The following is a 23,246-nucleotide window of genomic DNA, read 5'->3' on the forward strand; positions in this document are numbered from 1 at the left end:
ATCAAACATCATTTCCTACAAGTCAGTAATGCACACTGATTGGTCCTTCGTTCAGAGCACATGTTTAGAGAAAATACCCACTGAGGCTATGAGGAGCTGCTACATTTTTGGTGTGGCCCTAGTCCCTAACAGGAGAAAGTCAGTATGGACCACCGCGTGGAGGACAAAGTAACTCCTGCTTCTCGGTGTCTTCAAGATAAGGCCTTGGATCTGAAGAAGAATTGGTTACTTAAATCAAACATCCCTTAGACTCATGTCATCATAATGTCATCGGCAAATCCAACAAAAAGTTGTCAGAGTTTCTCCCTGACCTCGCCAGCCCCTGGGGCACCGTGCAGCACACTGAGTTGAGCCACTGTGGCCTCTGTGGCTGAAATCCCTTGCAGTTCCAGGTGTTTTCCTCTTCTTCAACTGTTTTCTCTCGAAGACCTAGGTGCCTCCCTTTCTCTGTTCACCCTCTGAATGCCGGCATACACCAGGGTTTGTGTGTGTCTGTCTTCTCTTTACACCCTCTAAGCTCTCTCCGAGCAATTTCTACATTTGAACAACACCAGATTCTCACTGGTGGGAAAAGAGGGAAGTTCAGTCAGTCCCAGCCAGAAGACATTCCCCATCCTAAGACTCACTGAGCCCCTGTGGGAGAGACACTATGTGTTTTGGTTGGGGGTGTTAGGGACTTAAAAAAGATTAAGATTTATTCTATTTTTAATCATAAAAATACACATGCAGGAGTTGTCTTCAAAAAGGTCATGGAAAATGCATATTAAGAAACAATGCATGATTTCAACTTTTTATATCAAAACAAATGTATAGTTTAATGTCATTTTCCATGAGCTTTTGAATTACTCTCAAATGTGTCCAAAATTTTGAGGGGCCAGCGCTGTGGTACAGCAGGTTAAAGCCCTGGCCTGAGGGGTCGGCATCCCATATGGGCTCTGGGTTTTAGTCCCGGCTGCTCCTCCTCTGATCCAGCTCTCTGCTATGGCCTGGGAAAGCAGTAGAAGATGGCCAAAGTCCTTGAGCCCCTGCACCCATGTGGAAGGCCCAGAAGAAGCTCCTGGCTCCCGGCTTCGGATCACCGCAGCTCCGGCCATTGTGGCCATCTGGGGAGCCAGCAGATGGAAGACCTCTCTCTCTCTCTGTCTCTACCTCTCTCTGTAACTCTTTCAAATAAATAAAATAAATCTTTTAAAAAAAGAAATTTTGAAAATATAGAACTATATACGCACATGTATTCTGGAAATACAGAAAGTTTGGAATCTCAGAAACATTAAATCACTTGGACCTCTGGCATTGAGCATATCATTGCAATTTTTAAAATTCAAGTTAGAGACTTTGGGTGGGGGCACTGGGCACTTGATCTGTGGGATCTGGGAGTGCAGTCCTAGCTCTGGTCTTAAAATATGAAAAATAAAATGTTGTCTCAGAGAAGGGGCCCAAGCCAGCGGCCAATTTCACCTGGTGCTAGGTCGAACAGGGTTGAAGGAGATTCTCCAGAACTCTCTCTACGCTGTCCAGCAAGTTTGCCTCCCTCCAGGGAGCTGAGTTCGGAGCAGTTCCAATTCTTGAGCACAGTCTGTGCCCTGGGACAGCACCTACCCAGCAAGGAAGCCTCAGAAAGGTGAGCTTCCACGCGAAGCTGAACCCCAGACAGATGGGAGAAAAAGGCCTCTCCTGCCTCCAGGAAATTGGAGGGTGGGGAGTAGAGTTTTTTTTTTCTTTTTGAATGACTCAAGGATTAATTCGCCTCTAAAGAGCTACATCTGGATACAGAACACCAATGGCCTTGGACAGCAGTCTTGGTTCCTGTCTAGCAGCCTTCATTAAGGAGACTGCTAAATGCTTTCATTAAAAGGAAAAAAAAAAAAAAGGCCCAAGACCGAAGGAAGGGTGTCCTGCAGACTTCAGCAGAGCACGCCTGGGGTCCCCGTACGGAAGGATTCTCTCCACTGGAGGCCCCAGGTAAACAGCAGCCCCGTGAAAGGCTGTCACAGCGAGTGGGGCCGCTAAGCCAACACTGCAATTTACTCGATGGGGACAAAGCAGCGCCCACTGAGGATCCAGCAACGACCTCTGAAACTGCGCTTCTGCGGCCTCCTTACCATCTGCAGTGCAGTGACAGCCTGCAATTGTTCCCTCACATGGGCGCTTTTCACAGAACGCACCCCAAGCCAACGCAGCACAAGTGGGCATTTGTTCCTGCCCGGGACGTGCTGTCTGTGTGGGTGAATGACGCAAGCTTCTACGACAAGGAGAGGCAGTAGAGGGCGGAAAGTGGACTCCGGACAAAGGCATCCGTGTCCTTCATCGCCTTGAATACTCACATCGGCCTCTGGGAGCCCCCGGCAGCAGGTGCTGTGGGTGGATCTGGTCCATGATGAGCCACAGCCAGCCGCTAGCACTGATGACAGGTTCATTGGTGTGGCACTGGACGTCAGGGGTGAGAGTCCCCCTCCTGAATATAGCCAGGAGCTGCAGCCGCCGCGTCCTCGGTGGCCACAGGTGAAGCCGCGGCCCCGGGGACTCGGGAGCTTCCTGCTGCACACGGGGTGGATCAGCGACCTCCCGTGCTCAGGCCTTTCCAGGATTTCACTCTCTTGGAGAAGCTACATTGCGCTACTCTGCCACACATTGGACTAGCGGAAACAGTGCCCCACAGCAAGCAAAGCCGCAGCAGAACAAGTTTAACAACTTGAAAGATACTGAGTCTTTCTGCAACTGTTTCATGCTCTTCCAAGTCCTATGAAGTAGGTGCTTTGTGAAAAAGACACCCGGGGTCTCCTAGAGAGGACTGATCTCCTATATGTAACCTATTTGTAACCTATATGTAACCACTGATCACAAGAATTCGCTGAATCCAGGTAGCGGTATGACTGCCCTACAAGGTTCTAGTCACCAGGCTCAAGCCTGCATCTGTTTTTCCAACAGATAAAACTTGGATGGCCAGCATTGTCCAGGGGCGTTTTGTTCAGGAAAATTCTAGCTCTGGGGCAGAATCTTACTACCACCTGCCCATAACCCCTCAGACCAACTGAAGCCCACCTGGCCACCATCAAAACTCACTCACCAATCAAAGGAAGGCCATGAGCACCACTGACCAGCCAGGAACTGGGACAGGACATGCAGCTCTCAGGCCCAATTTCAATCTGTAAGAACCTTCAGCTCTAACCCCATGGGGATGCCAGGAACCAAGCGATGGCTGCCTGACTCCTTGCTCTGTGCTTTGCAAACACCTACTTCCTCCCACCACCCTGGTGTCAGTGATCGGCTTTCTGTGCACCAGGCAAGTGGACCTGGGGTTGGGATTCCACAGCAATGCCTCCAGCTAGCCCAGAGGAAAAGAGAGTGGCCAGAGATGACTCTGAAACAGTTGGGATGGGTGAGGGCTTAGACCCGCCCCTTAGAGACAATACCGAGTGGTGGGAGACATTGAATTCTTCTAGGGCTCGCACTCCATGCCAAGAAATAGTGGCCGTGCCATACACAGGGAGGCCATTGTAGGCCCAGGGACAGACCATGATGAACTCTTGAACTATATTGTGTGGCTGCAATGGAGATTCAAGAGCAACTTACAAGGCCACTGTTGTGGCACAGTGGCTGCCTGTAATGCTGGCATCCTATATGGATGCTGGTTCAAGTCCCGGCTCCTCCACTTCCTATCCAGCTCCCTGCTAAGACCTGAATGAAGGTCCAGGCTGCTGGCTTCAGTCTGGCCCAGCCCCAGATGCTGTGGCCACTTGGGAAATGAGTGAGCAGATGAAAGATCTCTGTCTCTCTCCCTCTCTCTGTGACTCTGCATTTCTAAGTAAATAAGTAATTTTTTTGGTTGGATTAAAGAGCTACATAGGAGAACTGAGAGAAGCTGCTGAGTGACAAGCTATGGGGCAAAGGAAATGGAGCTGGGTGAGTCCAGTGTCTCCTTGAGCAACAGCTTTGTGCTAAAGATGTTCTGGCCGGCGCCGTGGCTTAACAGGCTAATCCTTTGCCTTGCGGCACTGGCACACCGGGTTCTAGTCCCGGTTGGGGCGCCGGATTCTATCCCGGTTGCCCCTCTTCCAGGCCAGCTCTCTGCTATGGCCCGGGAGTGCAGTGGAGGATGGCCCAAGTGCTTGGGTCCTGCACCCACATGGGAGACCAGGAAAAAGCACCTGGCTCCTGGCTTCGGATCAGCACAATGCGCTGGCCGCGGCGGCCATTGGAGGGTGAACCAACGGCAAAAAGGAAGACCTTTCTCTCTGTCTCTCTCTCTCACTGTCCACTCTGCCTGTCAAAAAAAAAAAAAGTTCTCTCCACAGGGCAGGCCAATGAGATCTTTAGATCATGGCCTCTGCTAAAGCTTGAAAAATAATTTATTTACTTGATCAAAATGTAACGCAGAGGCAAAGGCCCCCAGTGGCCTCTGTTTTGTGGGATGAAAACCAGAGATGTGGTAGGTCCTGGTCAAATATTAGCCTTGAATCTCGGGATCCTCAAACCTGGTGGAGGCTGACTCTCCAACCAAGAACCTTGACCTTGAGCCTGACGATCAGTTCGGGAGCTGTTTACTCCATATCAGTGATGAGCGACGCATGGCGGTGCCTTGTGCTGAGCCCAGAGTGACCGATGATGCCCTAGGTAGGGGACCCACTGACTCTAGCTCTAGACCCCTCTCTCTCGTGGCACAGGAGCCACAACTTCAACATCTGACGGACCAGACAGGTCCAGCCACCTTTCCCCTTTGTGGGGGCAGCCTCTTCAACACAGGCCTGGTGCCCTGAGGTCCTGTGTTGAGAGCCCAGCCCCGGGGACATCAGGCCTTAGGAAATGACTCCAGTTTCCACTTCTCACTTCACTGACGGGCTGGCCTGCTCACTGTTAACCAAGCTGCTGTTTTAGTGAGGGCCTCTAGCATCTGCCGGCCCCCCACAGGGCAGCCCTGAGCTCCCTTCCAAGGGCATACCAGGGCAGGTGTCCATCACCCTTCTGTGACAAGCCGAGTTCTCATTTGTTCACCAGTTTCATTTTCACTTCGTCTTTGTGCGCCAAGCCTTAACCCGGCTGAGATTGCCTGGCTTGGACATCGCCCTCACTCTCAGCCTCAGGCCCACAGTCCATTCCCCTGGACTCAGCCTTAGCGCAGTCCAAGATTCCAGCGTTGAAATAAGGCAGTAGGAGAGGCATCGTCACACACACCTTACAACAACAGTATTATGACTGTCAGCCCTCCCAGCACTCAGCAACGGACTTTCTCATAAAACTTACAGCCACACATACAAAACCAAACAACTACTTTATGGGTCAACTAGAAACTTAGGAAATGTGTTAATTCTGTAGATTTGCAACTTTGAACACAGTACAAAAAAGTGTAGGCTAAAGTGTATTTTAAACAAGTAAAACTCCCAAGGTGATCAAAAACACAATGAGCAAATGAAGATTTTCTACGTAAATGCAAAAATCACCCCTGTAGCTATAAAACGCACTACATACCTCCTTCCACCTATTGGCTTTCCATGAAGGACATCTGGGGGATCTGCAGGCTTTGTGGGTTCGAGGTTTGGGCAGGTGGCTGCAGTATTTTTCTCCCACTTTCCCTTGGAACTGGTGAACGCAAAGCACATCACGGTGCTTTATACCTTTCCCACAGGAAGCCGAGCACTGGAAAAAAATATGCATGCATTTGGTTCATTTTTTTCCTGGCATTGAAGTTTATCTTCAAGAAGCATAAAATGAAACAAAAACATCATGGTTTGGTACTTTTAGGAAGATATGCTCTGGTATTTCAAAGTAGAGAAAACCTGGAATGTGCCACCTGCCCTGGACCAAACCATGGATGCTCACCACGGCAGGTGTTCATTCATTCTGCAAAAAAGTACCAATCGTCTGCAACCTCCCCAACACACCGCTGGTGCAAACACTCTTCAGCTCTCATACAGTGAAGACTGGCTCCTGCTAACCCCTTTCACCAAGCACAACACAGTATCACTTGCTTTCAAGTTTGTAAGGACAGTCACCCCATCTCTTTCCAGCCCATACACTTTTCCAGACTCAAAGTATGTTTATAATGTTTAAAAAAATGTAATAATCTCTTAAGGCAAGAAACAGAAAATTTTATTTTTTGAAATGAAATTCAGCTTAATCTTGTTTTCTTAAACCAGTCTGGAAATTGTATGACTCTACTGTTAGCCTTCCGATATTCCATATCTTTAAAACATAGGTAAAACAATCGTTTCATCTCATCTTGGAGACAGGTGTCATCTTATGAGCGAGGGCAGCGCAATGCAGTGGAAAGAGCATGGGTTCTGGCACCCGGTGCTGGTACCGTCAGCCACAGCTGGGGAACTTGAGAAATATTTCAGCACCTGTCCACGCCTCAGCTTCTCCACTTATAAAACAGGGTCGTAACACCCATCTCACGGTGTCACAAAGATGAACATGAGAAAGAACACTGCAAGTCTACTCCAGTCTCGTTACACATGGAGTGCCTCCGTAAACTCGCTTCCACTTCTACCACCTTCCTTCCTACAGCGACAGGGATGACAGTGTCACGTGATCCGTGTGCCGAGGGCCAGCCACCAGAGAAGACACGGATTCCAGGCAACTCCTGTCCCTCCTCCGAGGCAGCTGCTGATCTATAGTTTCATTTACAATGAGTTCCAAGAGTACCACATTAGGCTTATATACTATGAATTTTATGTACACTGTATCAGACACAATTAGGGTACTAGAGTAACAGATTATTAGACACTTAAAATACCCTAAACTTTAAAAACAATTCCCTTTTTGTATCAATGCCATATCCTGTATGTGTGGGTAACTAACTCAGTGCCTTGATGAAGAATCACTGCTGTCACACCCTAGATGTTCCCCACTTTTCATGCCAGTTAGAATGTGCCTAGCACTGTGAGACCTCTACTGGATCCATATACACTGCACTAAGACAGCAATCCCGCCTCCTGTGGATACAGAGCCACCTTTAAGCTCTGCTCTTCATGGCCACTTACTGTGGGCAGTGCCCTATCTCTTCCTTTTCTTCACGGTTAATTTTCTAAAGAGTACAACACATTGTACACAAAAACACAGGCATCAAGCTTACCTTATGGGAGTGTGCCAACTACACACACGTTCACACATGAAAGACTTCTTATAGGTGTATTTTTTCAACTTTCAAATTATGACTTTTGCACAAAGGAAGTATTCATTACTCTCCAGGTTTAGTCCCTTTTTTAAAGAAATAATTATCTCAAGTAGTCATTAAACACTGCCTCTTGCTTTGCCCTTGCCTGTCCTCAAAGTGCTCCTAACCTAGATGACACACCGCCTACGGAAGAAGACACACCGCCTATGGAAGAAGACATCCCACCTATGGAAGAAGACATCCCACCTACGGAAGAAGACATCCCACCTACGGAAGAAGACAGACACACCACCTACGGAAGAAGACATCCCACTTACGGAAGAAGACATACTGCCTACGGAAGAAGACACACCGCCTACGGAAGAAGACATCCCACCTACGGAAGAAGACATACCGCCTACGGAAGAAGACATCCCACCTACGGAAGAAGACATACCGCCTACGGAAGAAGACATCCCACCTACGGAAGAAGACATACCGCCTACGGAAGAAGACACACCGCCTATGGAAGAAGACATCCCACCTACGGAAGAAGACACACCGCCTACGGAAGAAGACACACCGCCTATGGAAGAAGACATCCCACCTACGGAAGAAGACATCCCACCTATGGAAGAAGACACACCGCCTATGGAAGAAGACATACCACCTATGGAGGAAGACATACCACCTAAGAAAGAAAAGCCCAGGACCAGATGCCTTCACTCCTGAATTCTACCAAACCCTTAAAGGAGAACTAATTCCAATTCTTCTCAAATGATTCAAAATAAATGAAAGGGAGGGAATCATGCCAAAGAGCTTCTATGAGGCCAGCATCACCTGAATCCCAAAACCACAAAAAGATACAACAGAGAAAAAGAACTATGAACCAATATCCCTAATGAACATAGACACAAAAATCCTCAGAAAATACCAGCACGTTGAATCCAACAAAAGAAAGATCATTTACCCCGACCAAGTGGGATTTAATATCTGGTGTAGAGAGATGGTTCAACACACACAAATCAATAAATGTGATGCATCGTATTAACAAACTGAAGAATAAAACCATATGAATATCTCTACAGATGCAGAAAAACATTTGATAAAATAGAATATCCTTCCATGAAAAACACCTTAAGTAAATTGGGTACAGAAGGATCACTCCCCAACACGATCAAGGCAATATATGACAAACCCTCAGCCAGCGTCATATTGAATGGGGAAAAGTTGGAAGCATTTCCATTAATACCTGGAACCAGACAAGGATGCTATTTTCACCATTACTATTCAACATAGGTTGGAATTTTTAGCCAGAGTCACTAGCTAAGAAAAAAAAATCAAAGGGATACAAACGGGAAAGGAGGGAGTCACGCTATCCCTGTTGGCAGATGACATGATTCTCTATATAGGGAAACGAAAAGACTCCACAGAGGCTACTGGAGCTCCTCAGACAGTTTGGTAAAGTTGCAGGACATAACATAAACACACAAAAATCAACAGTCTTTGTATACACAGACAATGAGAAAGACTGAAAAAGAACTGTAAAATCTGTACCATTCAAAATAGCTACAAAAAATTAAACACTTTGGAAAAATTTAATCAAGGATATGAAAGAGCTTTACAATGAAAATTTTAAAATATCAAAGAAATAGAAGAAGACATGAAAAAAAATGGAAAAACCTTCCATATTCATGAACTGGAAGAATTAATAGTATCAAAATGTCCATACTACCCAAAGCACTTTACAGATTAAATGCAATCCCAATCAAAAAACCAATGACATTCTTCTCAGACCTAGAAAAAATGATGCTAAAATTTATATGGAAACACAAGAGACCCCAGATAGCTAAAGCATTCCTTATCAACAAAAACAAAGCTAGAGGCATCACAATACCAAACTTTGAGACATACGGCAGGGCAGTTACAATCAAAACAACCTGGTACTGGCACAAAAATAGACATGTGGACCAATGGAACAGAACAGAACCCCCAGAAATCAATCCACACATCTACAACCAACTAATCTTCAACAAAGGAGCTAAAAGCAATTCCTGGAGTAAGGACATCTCTTCAACAAATGGTGCTGGGAAAAATTGCATCTAAGAATACGGAAGTATGAAACAAGAACCTAATATACCTTATACAGATATAAACTCACAGTGGATCAATGATCTAAATCTATGAACTGACACCATCAAATTACTAAAGGAAAACATCGGGGAAACTCTGTAAGGCATTGGCATAGACAAAATCTTCTTGGAAAAGGCCCCAGAAGCAAAGCAATAAAAGAAAAATAAGCAAACGATATTGCAATAAGCTAAGAAACTTGAGCACTGCAAACGAAACACTTAGCAGAGAAGAGGCAACTGACAAAACAGAGAAAATATTTGTGAACTATGCAACCAACAAAGGATGAATATGTCCCGGACCCCTAAAGAGCTCAAGAAACTCAACACCACCACAGCCAACAATCCATTTAATAAATGGGCAAAGGACATGAACAGACCTTTTTCAAGGATGAAATTCAAATGGCCAACAGACAGATGAAAAAAACACTCAGGAAGATTAGTCACCAGTGAGATGCAAATAAAATCCACAAAGAGGTCTCCCTCACTCCAGTCAGAAAGGCTATCATTCAAAAATCATAAAACAACAAATACTGGTGAGGATGTGGAGAAAAAGATACCCTAATGCCCTGTTGGTGGGAATGTAAATTCATATAACCATTAAGGATGACAGTATGGAAATTCCTTGGAAATCTGAAAATAGAGCTACCACATGACCCACCCATCCCACTCCTGGGAATTTACCCAAACAAAATGAAATCAGTGTAAGAAAAAGTTACCTGTACCCCATGTTTATTAAGCAGCTTAATTCACAATAACTAAGATATGGACTCAACCCAGTTGTCCATTAACTGATGACTGGATAAACAAAGTATGTTATACATAGAGCATGGAAAACCACTTAGCCATAAAAAGAATGAAACCCTGTCTTTTGTAACAAAGTGGATGCAACTAGAAACTATTATGCTTAGTGAAATAATCCAGTACCAAAAAGACAAATAACAAGTTTTTCCTGATTTGTGGTAACTAATATACAGATTACAAAAAAGAAATGTCTATGAGTGAAAGTCATTGTCTTGAAAGTTGATTATTGTTTACATGCCTTTTCTATATTCAAGAAACAGTGGTTTTTCTACTTAACTACTTGTCAAATTCTTTATTTAGTGGACAGTTAAGCTTGTGATTGTAAAGAAAACTGAATGTATATCACTGTAAAATTGAAAGAAAAAATAAGGAAGGAAGGTGGGGACAGGGTGGAAGCATGGGCAGGAGGAGAGATAGGTTGGGGAACATCACTATACTCTTAAATATGTATATACGAAATACATGAAAAATTTACACCTTATGATTTGTGATGAATTATCCCAGAGTGGATCTTAAATCATATTAAACCCACTGAAGATCATAAAAGCAAAAACAGTACAACACACTAAATACCTTTAAAATGACAGAGACATGACAGACTTAAGAAGTTCATGGAAATTAGCCATTTCATCCTGGATGTTAGGTAAGTACTCAAGGGTGATATTAAAACTCAGTCGTGCAGAGGGAGGTTGTTGACAGAGAAAGGTGAGTTGTCTTGTGTACTTGTCTGGCACACTTTATCTAGACACTACCTGTGTGTGTCTGTTTTGCACAATTCCCAGAGTCATTCACTGAATACACAGTAAACTGTTGATACTTCTGGTAAAAATCACCAATTCATTTGCAAACTATGTAAGATAAGGGGAGAAAAACTAAATTCAAGATTCAACTTTGGAACTTAGCAACCTATTTCCTCATTAAGCAGCATCAGGGAGTGTGATGCAGACTCTAACTGTCCAAGCTAAGGTTCTCGATACTGAGGAGCCACCTGCTCTGATGATAGCCCCAGGTCATTTTTTTTTTTTTTTTTTGGACAGGCAGAGTGGACAGTGAGAGAGAGAGAGACAGAGAGAAAGGTCTTTCTTTGCCGTTGGTTCACCCTCCAATGGCCGCTGCAGCCAGCGCGCTGCGGCCAGAGCACCGCGCTGATCCGATGGCAGGAGCCAGGTGCTTCTCCTGGTCTCCCATGGGGTGCAGGGCCCAAGCACTTGGTCCATCTTCCACTGCACTCCTGGGCCACAGCAGAGAGCTGGACTGGAAGAGGGGCAACAGGGACAGAATCAGGAGCCCCGACCGGGACTAGAACCCGGTGTGCAGGCACCGCGAGGCGGAGGATTAACCTGTTGAGCCACAGCGCCGGCCCCAGGTCATCTTTGATTCTCTCTCTTCTTTATCATTTTAATTTATTAGACCATTCTAGATTGCTAGTAGTCTCAACTATTAAATATAATTTTGATGTAAACCTTTTCATCAACATATTTTATGTTTTATGTAAGGATATTTTTTATTTTTATTTTTATTTGACAGGTAGAGTTACTGACAGTGAGAGAGACAGAGAGAAAGGTCTTCCTTCCTTTGGTTCACTCCTCAAATGGCTGCTACGGCCAGAGCTACGCTGATCCGAAGCCAGGAGCCAGGTGCTTCCTCCTGGTCTCCCCTGCGGGTGAAGGGCCCAAGCACTTGGGCCATCCTCCACTGCCCTCCTGGGCCACAGCAGAGAGCTGGACTGGAAGAGGAGCAACCGGGACTAGAACTCGGCACCCATACGGGATACTGGCACTGCAGGTGGAGGATTAATCAAGTCAGCCACGGCGCTGGCCCAGGATATTTTTTATTTTTATAAACATAAGAGTTATCATTCAACATAAGTTTAAACATACTGGGATTGGTTTTTTTCCTCTCTCTCTACTGTCTTTAATGGCACCCTAAAACTTACATTTTGCCTCTTTTTAAAAAAAGTTAACTATTTATTTGAGAAACAGAGTAAGATCTACTATCCACTAGTTCACTCCCCAAATGCTCATAAAAGCTGGGGCAGGGCCAGGCCAAAGCTGGGAGCCAGGAACTCAGTTCAGGTCTCCCCTATAGGCGGCAGGGATCCAACTACTTGAGCCATCACCGGGTGCCTCCTGACGTCTGCATTAGCAGGAAGGTGGGACTGGGAGTGGAGCTGGGACGCTAACCCAGGCACTCCAGCATGGGATGTAAGTTTCCCAAGTCGCGTCTTAACTGCTCTGTTGAACACCTGCCCCTCTTTCTTGTTTTCCTGATCAACCAAATTGTATTCCAAACTTTATGTTTTTAAAAATTTTTTTTATTTATTTGAGAGGTAGAATTATAGAAAGTGAGAGGCAGAGACAGAGAGAAAGGTCTTCCTTTTGTTGGTTTACTCCCCAAATGGCCACAACAGCCGGAGCTGCGCAGATCTGAAGCCAGGAACCAGGTGCTTCCTCTGGGTCTCCCAAGTGGGTGCAGGGGCCCAAGGACTTGGGCCATCTTGTACTGCTTTCCCAGGCCATAGCAGAGAGCTGGACTGGAAGTGCAGCAGCCGGGACTAGAACCAGCGCCCATATGGGGTGCCGGCACTGCAGGCAGAGGGTTAACCTACTGCACCATGGCACCGGCCCCGCCAAACCTTATATTCTGCTCCTTTTTATCACATAAGCTTGGTTCCATCCAGGCACAATATGCTTGCTTCTTTGTTCAGGTGACGGATTCATGGGACACCAGACCTGACTCACGATCTCCCCTGCCTACACTAATCACTTCTGTGAGTAGTGTATCAATTCAACCTCATGGTTACAGCAAACACAGTGCTCATTCACTGCTCGGGCTCTTGGGGCTAAGCAATTCATCAGTTTCTTTTTGTCCCACATTTTATCTACCCAGCCTTCTGTGAGACTGCCCAGATCACCCACAGAGTGGCAAGAACAATGAACACCAGCTGACTCACCAATGGCGATTTGGGGCGCCGGCAATTTCATTGTTGAAACTACATCAACATAATTTATTAGAAATTATTAATTTAATTGAACACATGTATTGGTTAATAAGCTCAGAGTCCTCTAGATACAAAAGGAAAACTACAGGATCAAGAATAAAATAAACTGTGCTTTGGACAGACTTGTAGAGTTCTGTTCTCCAAGATCTGAGGATGAAGTCACTTACTCCACCATGTCTGGTCAATTCCATGTGGAAACTGCCCAGGTGAAGAGAGAATACGTTATGTAAAGAATTATTGCATTGGACGGAGGTAGCCACAGAGTAAACAAGGGAGAAACGCTGCCCAGTTCCTTGTCCAGTGGCAGCACTGAGATGTGAGAAGCGCACACAACAACCATCGGGTACAACTGCTCCCAGAGAGCAGCTCTTTCCACTGGTACCCAGAAACCCCTTCTTCTATCCCCTCAACTTTGTACCCCTGACGCACTCTTTTCCCCCTGAGGTTGTATTACTGCTATAAAATATTTTTTTATTTGACAGGTAGAGTTATAGACAGTGAGAGAGACACAGAGAGAGGTCCTCCTTCCACTGGTTCACTCCCCAAAGTGCCACTACGCTAAGTAAACCCACTCACAGACGAGGCGGGATGAATGTCTGCCGGGCATGTAGCAAGGCTCTGGGAACGAGGTGCGGCTCGCAAGCCCTGGAAGTGTACTAGAGCCTGCGGACTGCTCAATTTGGCTGCTACTTTCCTTTCCAAGATGCAGAGTTGACATGAATTTACTTCCCCTTAGCTAATTTTTGAGCACATATATCCTTGTCTTAGAGAAAATGGATACAAAATTACTCCATGACATTGCTACCGATATCTGAAGTGTGGACTTTGTGTGTAAACACAAGGATACCACAGAACAACAAATGAACTGACTGTGGCAGTCTCGTTGATGAACTTAATTCTGGGAATTTGAATTGCTAGATGAAATCAAATATGGAAACAAAGCTTATTTAGGAAAATCTCCTGGACTGTGGTGCAGTCTGGCACTGGGCTCTTCCTGACAGCTTTGCAGGTGCCGCTGCCTCCCACCTCAACAGCCTCATCCACCGCAGCCCTGCACGGTCCCAATCGGAGCTCAAGTCTCATCCCCTCTGCAAAGCCTCCCCCTCCGATGCAGGACGTCACAATGGCTGGGGCTGAGCTGAGGCCAGGAGCTTCTTCTGGGTCTCCCATGTGGATGCAGAGAGCCAAACACTTGGGCCATCCTCCACTGCTTTCCTAGGCCCTTAGCATGGATCTGGATCAGAAGTGGAGCAGCCAGGACTCGAACCAGCGCCCACATGGGATGTCAATGTCTTAGGTGGCATCTAAACCTGCCATGGGACAATGCTGGCCCTAGTCTTAGTTTCTTGACAAAAAGGAATATAAGTGATACTGACACTTTGAGCCTTTACATAAAAGACCCCATGCTAAGAACATTTTCTACTGCTAAATTTCACCCTCCCCCCAAAAAAACTTTAGGTAACTACTACTACTACTATTTTCTCCCTAAGACAACAAACTCTTCCCAATGTTCAGAAGCATGTCCAAGGTCACTCTGTACAACAGCAGTCCTAACTCAAACCCATGCGTTCTAAGAGAGCTATAATCTACAAGATCCAGACTTGATATTTTGTATTGCAGCGGGTTTGTTCTCTCTTCAAACTCTTGGAAAATCGGTTTCCTTTGGTCTTGGCGAAGTCAAGATTGCGTCTTCTTGAGTGGGTGAGGCTGACACCAGCCCTCATTACACCCCATCAGGCGGGCCCTCACAGTGGGCAGCAGCGCAAACGGATCACCCAAACTTCTCAACTTGACTCCCTTGGTAACAGAGCGCTTGGCAAGATGTTCCCCTGCACATCGCTTCTTTTCTCCCGGCTTTAGACGCCAGCCCCTCTCTCCACCAAGACCAGACCCAGCAATCTCTCCACACTATTCCTTCTACTCTCCTCTCCCTGCACACACTTGGATGCTGTGAGAAATCCACAAAAGCCTGAAGAAAATACAAAGCACTGATCCCCAGCCTCTCGAAGTCTCTCCTTGACATCTACCACGTTTTCGACTTGCTTACATTCTAGGATAACAATCTGTTAATTTTCCTAAAACACAGCTCTGACCTTCACTCCAAAAAATCTAACTGTTCTTCCATACACACAGAATTTCAAAATTTTAAATCAGTTAGGCATGTCCATCATTGGACCTCCCTGATCACACCCCGACTTGTGTTTAATCTTATGTCCTTGTCATCACAGGAGACACTGACACTCCTCACGTCCTTGTCATCACAGACAGGTGACACAGACACTCCTCACGTCCTTGTCATCACAGGTGACACTGACACTCCTCACATCCTTGTCATCACAGACAGGTGACACTGACACTCCTCACGTCCTTGTCATCAGAGACAGGTGACACTGACACTTCTCACATCCTTGTCATCACAGGGGACACTGACACTCCTCACATCCTTGTCATCACAGGAGACACTGACACTCCTCACATCCTTGTCATCAGACAGGTGACACTGACACTCCTCATGTCCTTGTCATCACAGGAGACACTGACACTCCTCACGTCCTTGTCATCACAGGTGACACTGACACTCCTCATGTCCTTGTCATCACAGACAGGTGACACTGACACTCCTCACGTCCTTGTCATCACAGGTGACACTGACACTCCTCACGTCCTTGTCATCACAGACAGGTGACACTGACACTCCTCACGTCCTTGTCGTCACAGACAGGTGACACTGACACTCATGTCCTTGTCATCAGAGACAGGTGACACTGACACTTCTCACATCCTTGTCATCACAGGGGACACTGACACTTCTCACATCCTTGTCATCACAGGTGACACTGACACTCCTCACGTCCTTGTCATCACAGACAGGTAACACTGACACTCATGTCCTTGTCATCAGAGACAGGTGACACTGACACTCCTCACGTCCTTGTCATCACAGACAGGTGACACTGACACTCCTCATGTCCTTGTCATCACAGGAGACACTGACACTCCTCATGTCCTTGTCATCACAGGTGACACTGACACTCCTCACGTCCTTGTCATCACAGGTGACACTGACACTCCTCACGTCCTTGTCATCACAGACAGGTGACACTGACATTCCTCACGTCCTTGTCATCACAGACAGGTGACACTGACACTCCTCATGTCCTTGTCGTCACAGACAGGTGACACTGACACTCCTCACGTCCTTGTCATCACAGACAGGTGACACTGACATTCCTCACGCCCTTGTCATTACAGACAGGTGACACTGACTACTCTTCCCGGCCTCTGTGGTTTTGCTCCAGACAAGCTCCTAGCTAGCACCATACTTCCCACTCAAGCCCTAGCTACCCATGGGGCCCTGGACCTGTCCCTTCAAATCCATTAACTACCACGTTTCTCCACCGGACACGTATTTTGACTTCTCTGCTCCCCTTCCTGGCTGTTTGTGGTTTCTGTGCATATCCAACTCTACCTGACTGTGAGTCCTTTGAGGACACTACACCATTTTTCTTCATCTGTATTCTTCCTCCAGTTGGAACCCAGTGGCTGATAAATGTGGGCTCTCAGCAGCCTTGAGCGGGTGAACAGATGGGTTTGGGGCAGCTCCATGACCATGCTTCCCTTCATAACCACTACTAAGACCTCTGGGTTTCCCTGGTCACAGCTAAAAAATAACAAAAGCCCAGGGAGATTAGACAGTTCAGAGTTGTCTTAGGGACTCCCTTTCACTCAGTCAACTATAGATAACCAGAAGAATTTAATGAGGTAAGAGCTGGTTTACTAGTAAAAACTTGGCAATGTATCACTGAATCCTAATAAATACGTGCATTATATGACGTCTAAGTTTACCGCATCACAGGTCACATCACAACAGAACATGGCAAGTACCTCCCTAGTATGTGCTTCTGGAACATGAATTAGGTAAATTAGTGTTAGACTAATTTAAGTACTATCTTGGGGTTAAAAGAGCACAACCAGGAAGCAGCAAAGCTGTGAAAACAAATCATGGAATTTTGACACCTGTCATTTATGAGATGTCACTGCAGACCTGTGTCCAGGCAGCTGAGGATCCAGATCAGAGCGCTGCAGCAGACCCCAGGCAGCATGATTCATGGGCCCAAAGTCAAGGTTTCAAACTTGTTTTACCTAATATTACAGAAAGGAAGATAACTTCCAACATAGGCCCCTATGTCATGGTGACACCCAATGCATATGACACACGGTGTCTCCCATCAGCAGAGACACAGCACTGCTCACTCAGCCGTGCCCAGGCCATGTGCCTGTGGCCATTCCCACCGCGTGCTGAGGAAGGGGCAGAGGTCATGCTATTTGGACCCCTCGTAGCGCCCTGGCATGAGGAGCACCACACAGTTAATGCAGGCTGCAGTTTTAGTTTATTAACACAGAGAGCTGCCAGCTCCTTCAAACTCATGAAGATAAACGGGCTCGCAAAGGTGAACTGCTATTTATTTCTACTACAAAAAAACCAGGTTTGTTCCAATTTCATTTTTTAACACTTTTATTTAAGTTACACAAGTATGCATTTCATATATACAGATTTAGCAAACAGCGATACTTCCCACCCACGTTCCAGCCCTTCTAGCTCCTCCCTCTCACATTCCCACTCTTAATTTTCACAAAGATCTATTTTCCGTTCACTTAATGATCATGTAGTTAACCCTACACTAAGTAAAAAAGTTAAAAAAATAGTGTGAAGGAAAAATAAGGTTCCTCAACAGAAGAGACAAGGGCTGTAAACAATCATCAAATATCAAAATGTCCCTTCCACTCCTAAACATTAAATGTTAAGCACTCTATTAGTTACCTCGGATCAGGGAAAACATATGATATCTGTCTTTTTGAGACTGGCTTATTTCACTAAGTGTAATGGTTTCTAGTTGCATCAATCTTGTTGAAAAACACAGGATTTGGGGCCAGTGCTGTGGCAAAGTAGGTTAATGCCCTGGCCTGAAGCACCAGCATCTCATATGGGCACCAGTTCGGGACCTGGTTGCTCCACTTCCAGTCCAGCTCTCCAGTGTGGCCTGGGAAGGAAGTGAAGGATGGCCCAAGTCCTTGGGCCCCTGCGCCTATATGGGAGACCTGGAAGAAGCTCCTGGCTCCTGGCTTCGGATCGGCACAGCTCTGGCCGTTGCAGCCAATTGGGAGTGAACCATCGGATGGAAGACCTCTCTCTCTCTACCTCTCCCCTCTTTTGAATAAATAATAAAAAAAAGAAAAACACAGGATTTCATTTTTTTTAACAGCTGAGTAGTACTCCACTGTGTATACATAATTCCTTTATCCAGTCAACAGTTGATGGACATCTGGGTTGATTCCACATCTTAGCTATTGTGAACTGCGCTGCAATGAACATGGCGGTACAGTTAACTCTTTCAGATGCTAATTTCTTTTGGTTTGGGTAAATTCCCAGGAGTGGGATAGCTGCATCATAAGGTAGGCCTATATATATTCAATTTCTGAGGTATCTCCATACTGTTTTACACACTGGCTGCACCAGCTTACAGTCCCACCAACAGTCAACAGTGGATCAGGGTCCATCTCCACCCACATCCTTGCCAGCATTTGTTCTTTGCTGATTTCTGTTTAAGAGCCGTTCTAACTGGGGTGAGGTGAAACCTCACTGTGGTTTTGATTTGCATTTCCCTGATGGCTAATGTTTCTAATAGTTTTTCTAGCCATTCAAATGTCCTCTCTTGAGAAATGCTTGTTCAAGTCCTTTGCCCATTTCTTAACTGGATTGTTTTGTTGTTGTTGAATTTCTTGAGTTCTTTATGGATTCCGGATGTTAACCCTTTAACAGTTGTGTAGTTTGCAAATATCTTCTCCTATTCTCTCAGTTGCCTCTTTACTTTGCTGAGTGTTTTCCTTCACAGCACAGAAGCTTCTCAGCTTGATGTCATCCCATTTGTCAATTTGGGCTTTGGTTGCCCAAGCTTCTGGTGTCTTTTCCAATAAGTCTTCGTCTACGTCAGTGACTTGCAGAGTTTCCCCAATGTTCTCTAGTAATTTGATGGTTATCAGGTCGTAGATTTAGCTCTTTGATCCATTTTGAGTGGATTTTTGTGTAAGATGAAAGGCTAGTTTCATACTTCTGCATGCAGAGATCCAGTTTTCCCAGCACCATTTTTTGAAGAGGCTTGCTCCAGCACCATTTGTTGTTGCTCCAGGGATCGATTTTAGCTTCTTTGTCAAAGATAAGTTGGTTGTAGATGCATGGATTAATTTCTGGAGTTTCTACTCTGTTCCATTGGTCTATATGCCTGTTTTTGTGCCATACCAGCCTGTTTTGATTATCACTGCCCTGTAGTATGTCTTGAATTCAGGTATTGTGATACCTCCAGCTTTGAGTGCGTTGTAGAAGATTGCTTTAGTTATCCAGGGTCTCTAATATTTCCATGTAAATTTTAGCTTCATTTTTTTCTAGATCTGAGAAGAATGTCGTTAGCATTTTGATTGGGATCACATTCAATCTTTAAATAGCTTTTGGTAGTATGGACATTTTGATGATATTAATTCTTCCAATCCATGAACATGGAAGATTTTGGTGATATTTTTAATGTTAAAAATGTAGTACCTAGGCCGGTGCCATGGCTCATTTGGTTAATCCTCCGCCTACGGTGTCTGCATCCCACATGGGTGCCAGGTTCTAGTCCCAGTTGCTCCTCTTCCAGTCCAGCTCTCCACTGTGGCCCGGGAGTGCAGTGGAGGAAGCTTGGGAGACCAGGAGGAAGCACCCAGCTCCTGGCTTCGGATTGGTGCAGCTCTGGCCGTAGCAGCCATTTGGGGAGTGAACCAATGGAAGGAAGACCTTTCTGTCTCTCTCTCTCTCACTGTCTAACTCTATCTGTCAAATAAAAAATTTTAAAAATGTAGTACCTACTATTTATCCTTTATGGTGAAGGAGACAGTGGATGAGAAAACAACTGCTTTTGGGATCTTTTTCTACTAACGAGAGAAGATTTGGAAATGTTTTCTGTGTTTTTTTTCTTTTGTCCAGTGCATATTTTTAAAATTTTGAAGTAAAAATTTCTAATTTGTTTAAACGGTTTCCAATTATTTCAAAATTTGAGTTTTGAAGCTACTTTTCAAAATATAAAACCATAACTTCTACTTCTTTTCAAGAACTGATCAACATAATTGAAAACAGAAATTTGTGAGGCAAATTTCAAAAATTTCTGATGGACATGTTGGTCTTAAAACCAATTAAATTACTAGTATAAAACAGGAGCATCCAGTGATAAACTTTGCTAACTGGATATGCTTTTGCTGAGTAATGTTTTTCAGCTACAAAAGTTATCAAAACTACATACTGGAATAGCTAAACCAGGCTGATAGCATTGCACCAGGTTTTAAAAACTAATGAAATGGGCCGGCGCTGTGGCGCATTGGGTTAATGCCCTGGCCTGAAGCATGGGCATCCCATATGGGCGCCAGGTTCTAGTCCTGGCTGCTCCTCTTCCAATCCAGCTCTCTGCTATGGCCTGGGAAAGCAGTGGAAGATGGCCCAAGTCCTTGGGCCCCTGCATCCGCATGGGAGACCTGGAAAAAACTTCTGGCTCCTGGCTTCGGATCGGCGCAGCTCTGGCCGTTGCAGCCAATTGGGGAGTGAACCACCGGATGGAAGACCTCTCTTTCTCTGCCTTTCCTTTTCTCTGTGTGTAACTCTGACTTTCAAGTAAATAAATAAGTCTCTAAAAAAGACTAATGAAAATCATTCTACCACATTTTTTAAAAATGAGATAATAGAAATAGCTCAGGAGGTTCTGTAACTCTACACACAAAAAACAATTGACTTTATTCAATTTACCCTTTTAAATGCATGTTTATTTGTGCTTTATAAATCATATAACCTATTTATATATGCAATACATAAATGCATATTAAAATATAGAAGAGTGCATGCTCAAAACATTTTACTGAGAAATATGTGTGGACCTTAAAAAGCTTGTTGACAATGGAAATAAAAAATAAGTTTACTATGGTGCCAAAAAATTTGAAATCCCTGTGTAAAAAGGGTCTTCAGAAAGTTCCTAAAACCTGCAATATTATGAAAAAACTACATAGATTTCACATTATTTGCACCAAAATAAATACCTCCAGAAACAACTTATTTGAAAGGGATAGACACAAAGAATTCTCAGCCACTGGTTCATTCCCCAAATGCCTGCAACGGCCAGGAATGGGCCAGGCGGAGCCAGGAGCCAGGAACCGAATGTAGGTCTCCCCTCTGCGTGGCAGGGGCCCAGCTGCGCTGCCTCCCAAGGTTCTTATGACTGTGAAGGTGGAACGGGGAGCCAGACCCAGGGTGGAAACCCAGGCCCTTCAATACGGGAGGTGGGTGCCCCAAGCAGGGTCTGCTGCACCAAACGCCTAGCCTGAATCCTTTTCCACAGTGTTTTAAAAGAACCTTATATATGATCAAATAATAAGAAATCAATTGTCTAGAAAATGCCAAGCGAGACATAAAATATTAACATCTGACCATTGTGATCAGACACTAAAATATGATTTTTCCCCCAAACTGCCGAAAGCTGACATATAAACTCTTAACAGAAATGTGGGATAGCTAAATGAACTAATGTTAATAATGCTTATAAGCAGCTCATCAAACAGCACAGAGACAGCACAGCACATTGAGGACACTTTCTTAGGACGTTAAACCCATTTCCAGAGTCAAACATTGCAAAGCATCACACCTGGGAAACCAGAACTCCCACAGCAGGGTGGGCATTCTCACCTTCTCTGACGTGGAAATACCAAGATAAAATCAGACACATCACCCTGGGGCACAGTTGTAGTTACTTTACACTCTACATTCCAACTTCACTCAACTTTATGACACACAGAATCTTTTTTTTTTTTCTTTTACAACCTCATCACTGCCTAGAGAACCTACTTAAGTTTCCCCTAGACCATTCACTCCAAACCTGCCCAGTCCACTGTGTCTCCCACACTTGCTCAGCGGCAATGCCCTGGAGACGACACATCTATGAATCTGCCTGTGTTCCCTGTGGTGAGGCACAGAACCCACAGGTGGAGAGGAAGATCCCATAATGTGAGCAGAGTCTGTTCTTCTAGGGTAAGGTCTTAGGACGCTGCTCGCCACTTCCCAGGGGACAAAGAAATGTGTGACACGCGATTTGGCATTCTGGAAGGATCTACTGGCAGGATTCTTGTCCAGTCCAATCGTCTGTATCAATTCTTGCGTTATTCTGACCAGTTAAGCCCCAGATGTCTAATATCAAGTGTTCAGGGTTACGAATGCCCTAGTTACTACTGAATGGGAACAGGAATCTCCCCCAGCATTCTGACTACCTGCCGATTTGCTATGTTCTCACTGAACTGTGCCTGGTTCACTTCCAGTGACTAGCACGACGCCTCCGGGTGGCAGACACGCATGATGCTGTGGACCTGAAACCCTCTACTTCCGTACGCAGTCAACAGCAGAAGCAGGAGCAAGCGTCCCCCGAGGGCATGTCACTGGCACCCTCTGCTCAGAGGCCCTCCGGAGACTCCTGTGAAGCCCTCCCATGCTGGGCTGGCTGAGTGTGGCACTCCACGCACATTCAAAGTGTTCCTTGCATTCCACTGTATGATCACTTAAGACATCCAGAATATAGTTTTATACACAATGCTACAGGCATTTTCTTTGAAAAAGAAACACTCTGGACAAAGAACTAAAACTAAGAAGATTCAAGCTAGTTTCTATTCTTAAGCAACAACTTACTTTTTCATGAGAAAAAATGCTCCTTAAGGAAAAAAGAACAAATATATTCTCTTTACTTCTGTTGGACCATCAACACCAGAAGATATTTACAGAAATGATTCCATTCCAGGAGGAAATGCAAACACCTTAGAGAAATAAATCACTTCTACATGAAATCTGGGTACGGGAATATATATTTACATAAAGAGCATCTGACAGAACAACCCAATTATGCCACACACAATGCCCCTTACTACATGAAACTGGAAAACTGAAACTTCTAGTAACCTTTTAAAGAATACCTTGATCATATGCACATCTATTCCTACCTAAATAAATTTGTTACTGTCATTAATTTTATTATTTATTAAATAATGTAAAGAAAAATTAAATGTAAAGAAAAATACAAAAATTTCCAGTATTTAATAATTGATAGCTAAATAATACATCGCATACTTTTAAATCACATCTGTTTTAATAGAAATGTTCTTT

At 45.0% G+C, this 23,246-nt stretch overlaps 1 protein-coding gene across 1 annotated transcript in view; it reads right to left on the bottom strand.

The window, feature by feature from the left end:
* The window catches only part of ADAMTS20 (ADAM metallopeptidase with thrombospondin type 1 motif 20), a 162,481-nt gene that overhangs the window by 40,513 nt on the left and 98,722 nt on the right, over window positions 1–23,246 (bottom strand). Inside the window, exon 28 of the mRNA XM_062195093.1 lies at window positions 5,467–5,634. Coding sequence (XP_062051077.1) covers window positions 5,467–5,634 — 168 coding nt within the window. The remainder of the gene's footprint in view (window positions 1–5,466; window positions 5,635–23,246) is intronic.

This window comes from Lepus europaeus, chromosome 6, assembly GCF_033115175.1.
Source record: "Lepus europaeus isolate LE1 chromosome 6, mLepTim1.pri, whole genome shotgun sequence".
In the NCBI taxonomy this organism is placed as follows: Eukaryota; Metazoa; Chordata; class Mammalia; order Lagomorpha; family Leporidae; genus Lepus; species Lepus europaeus.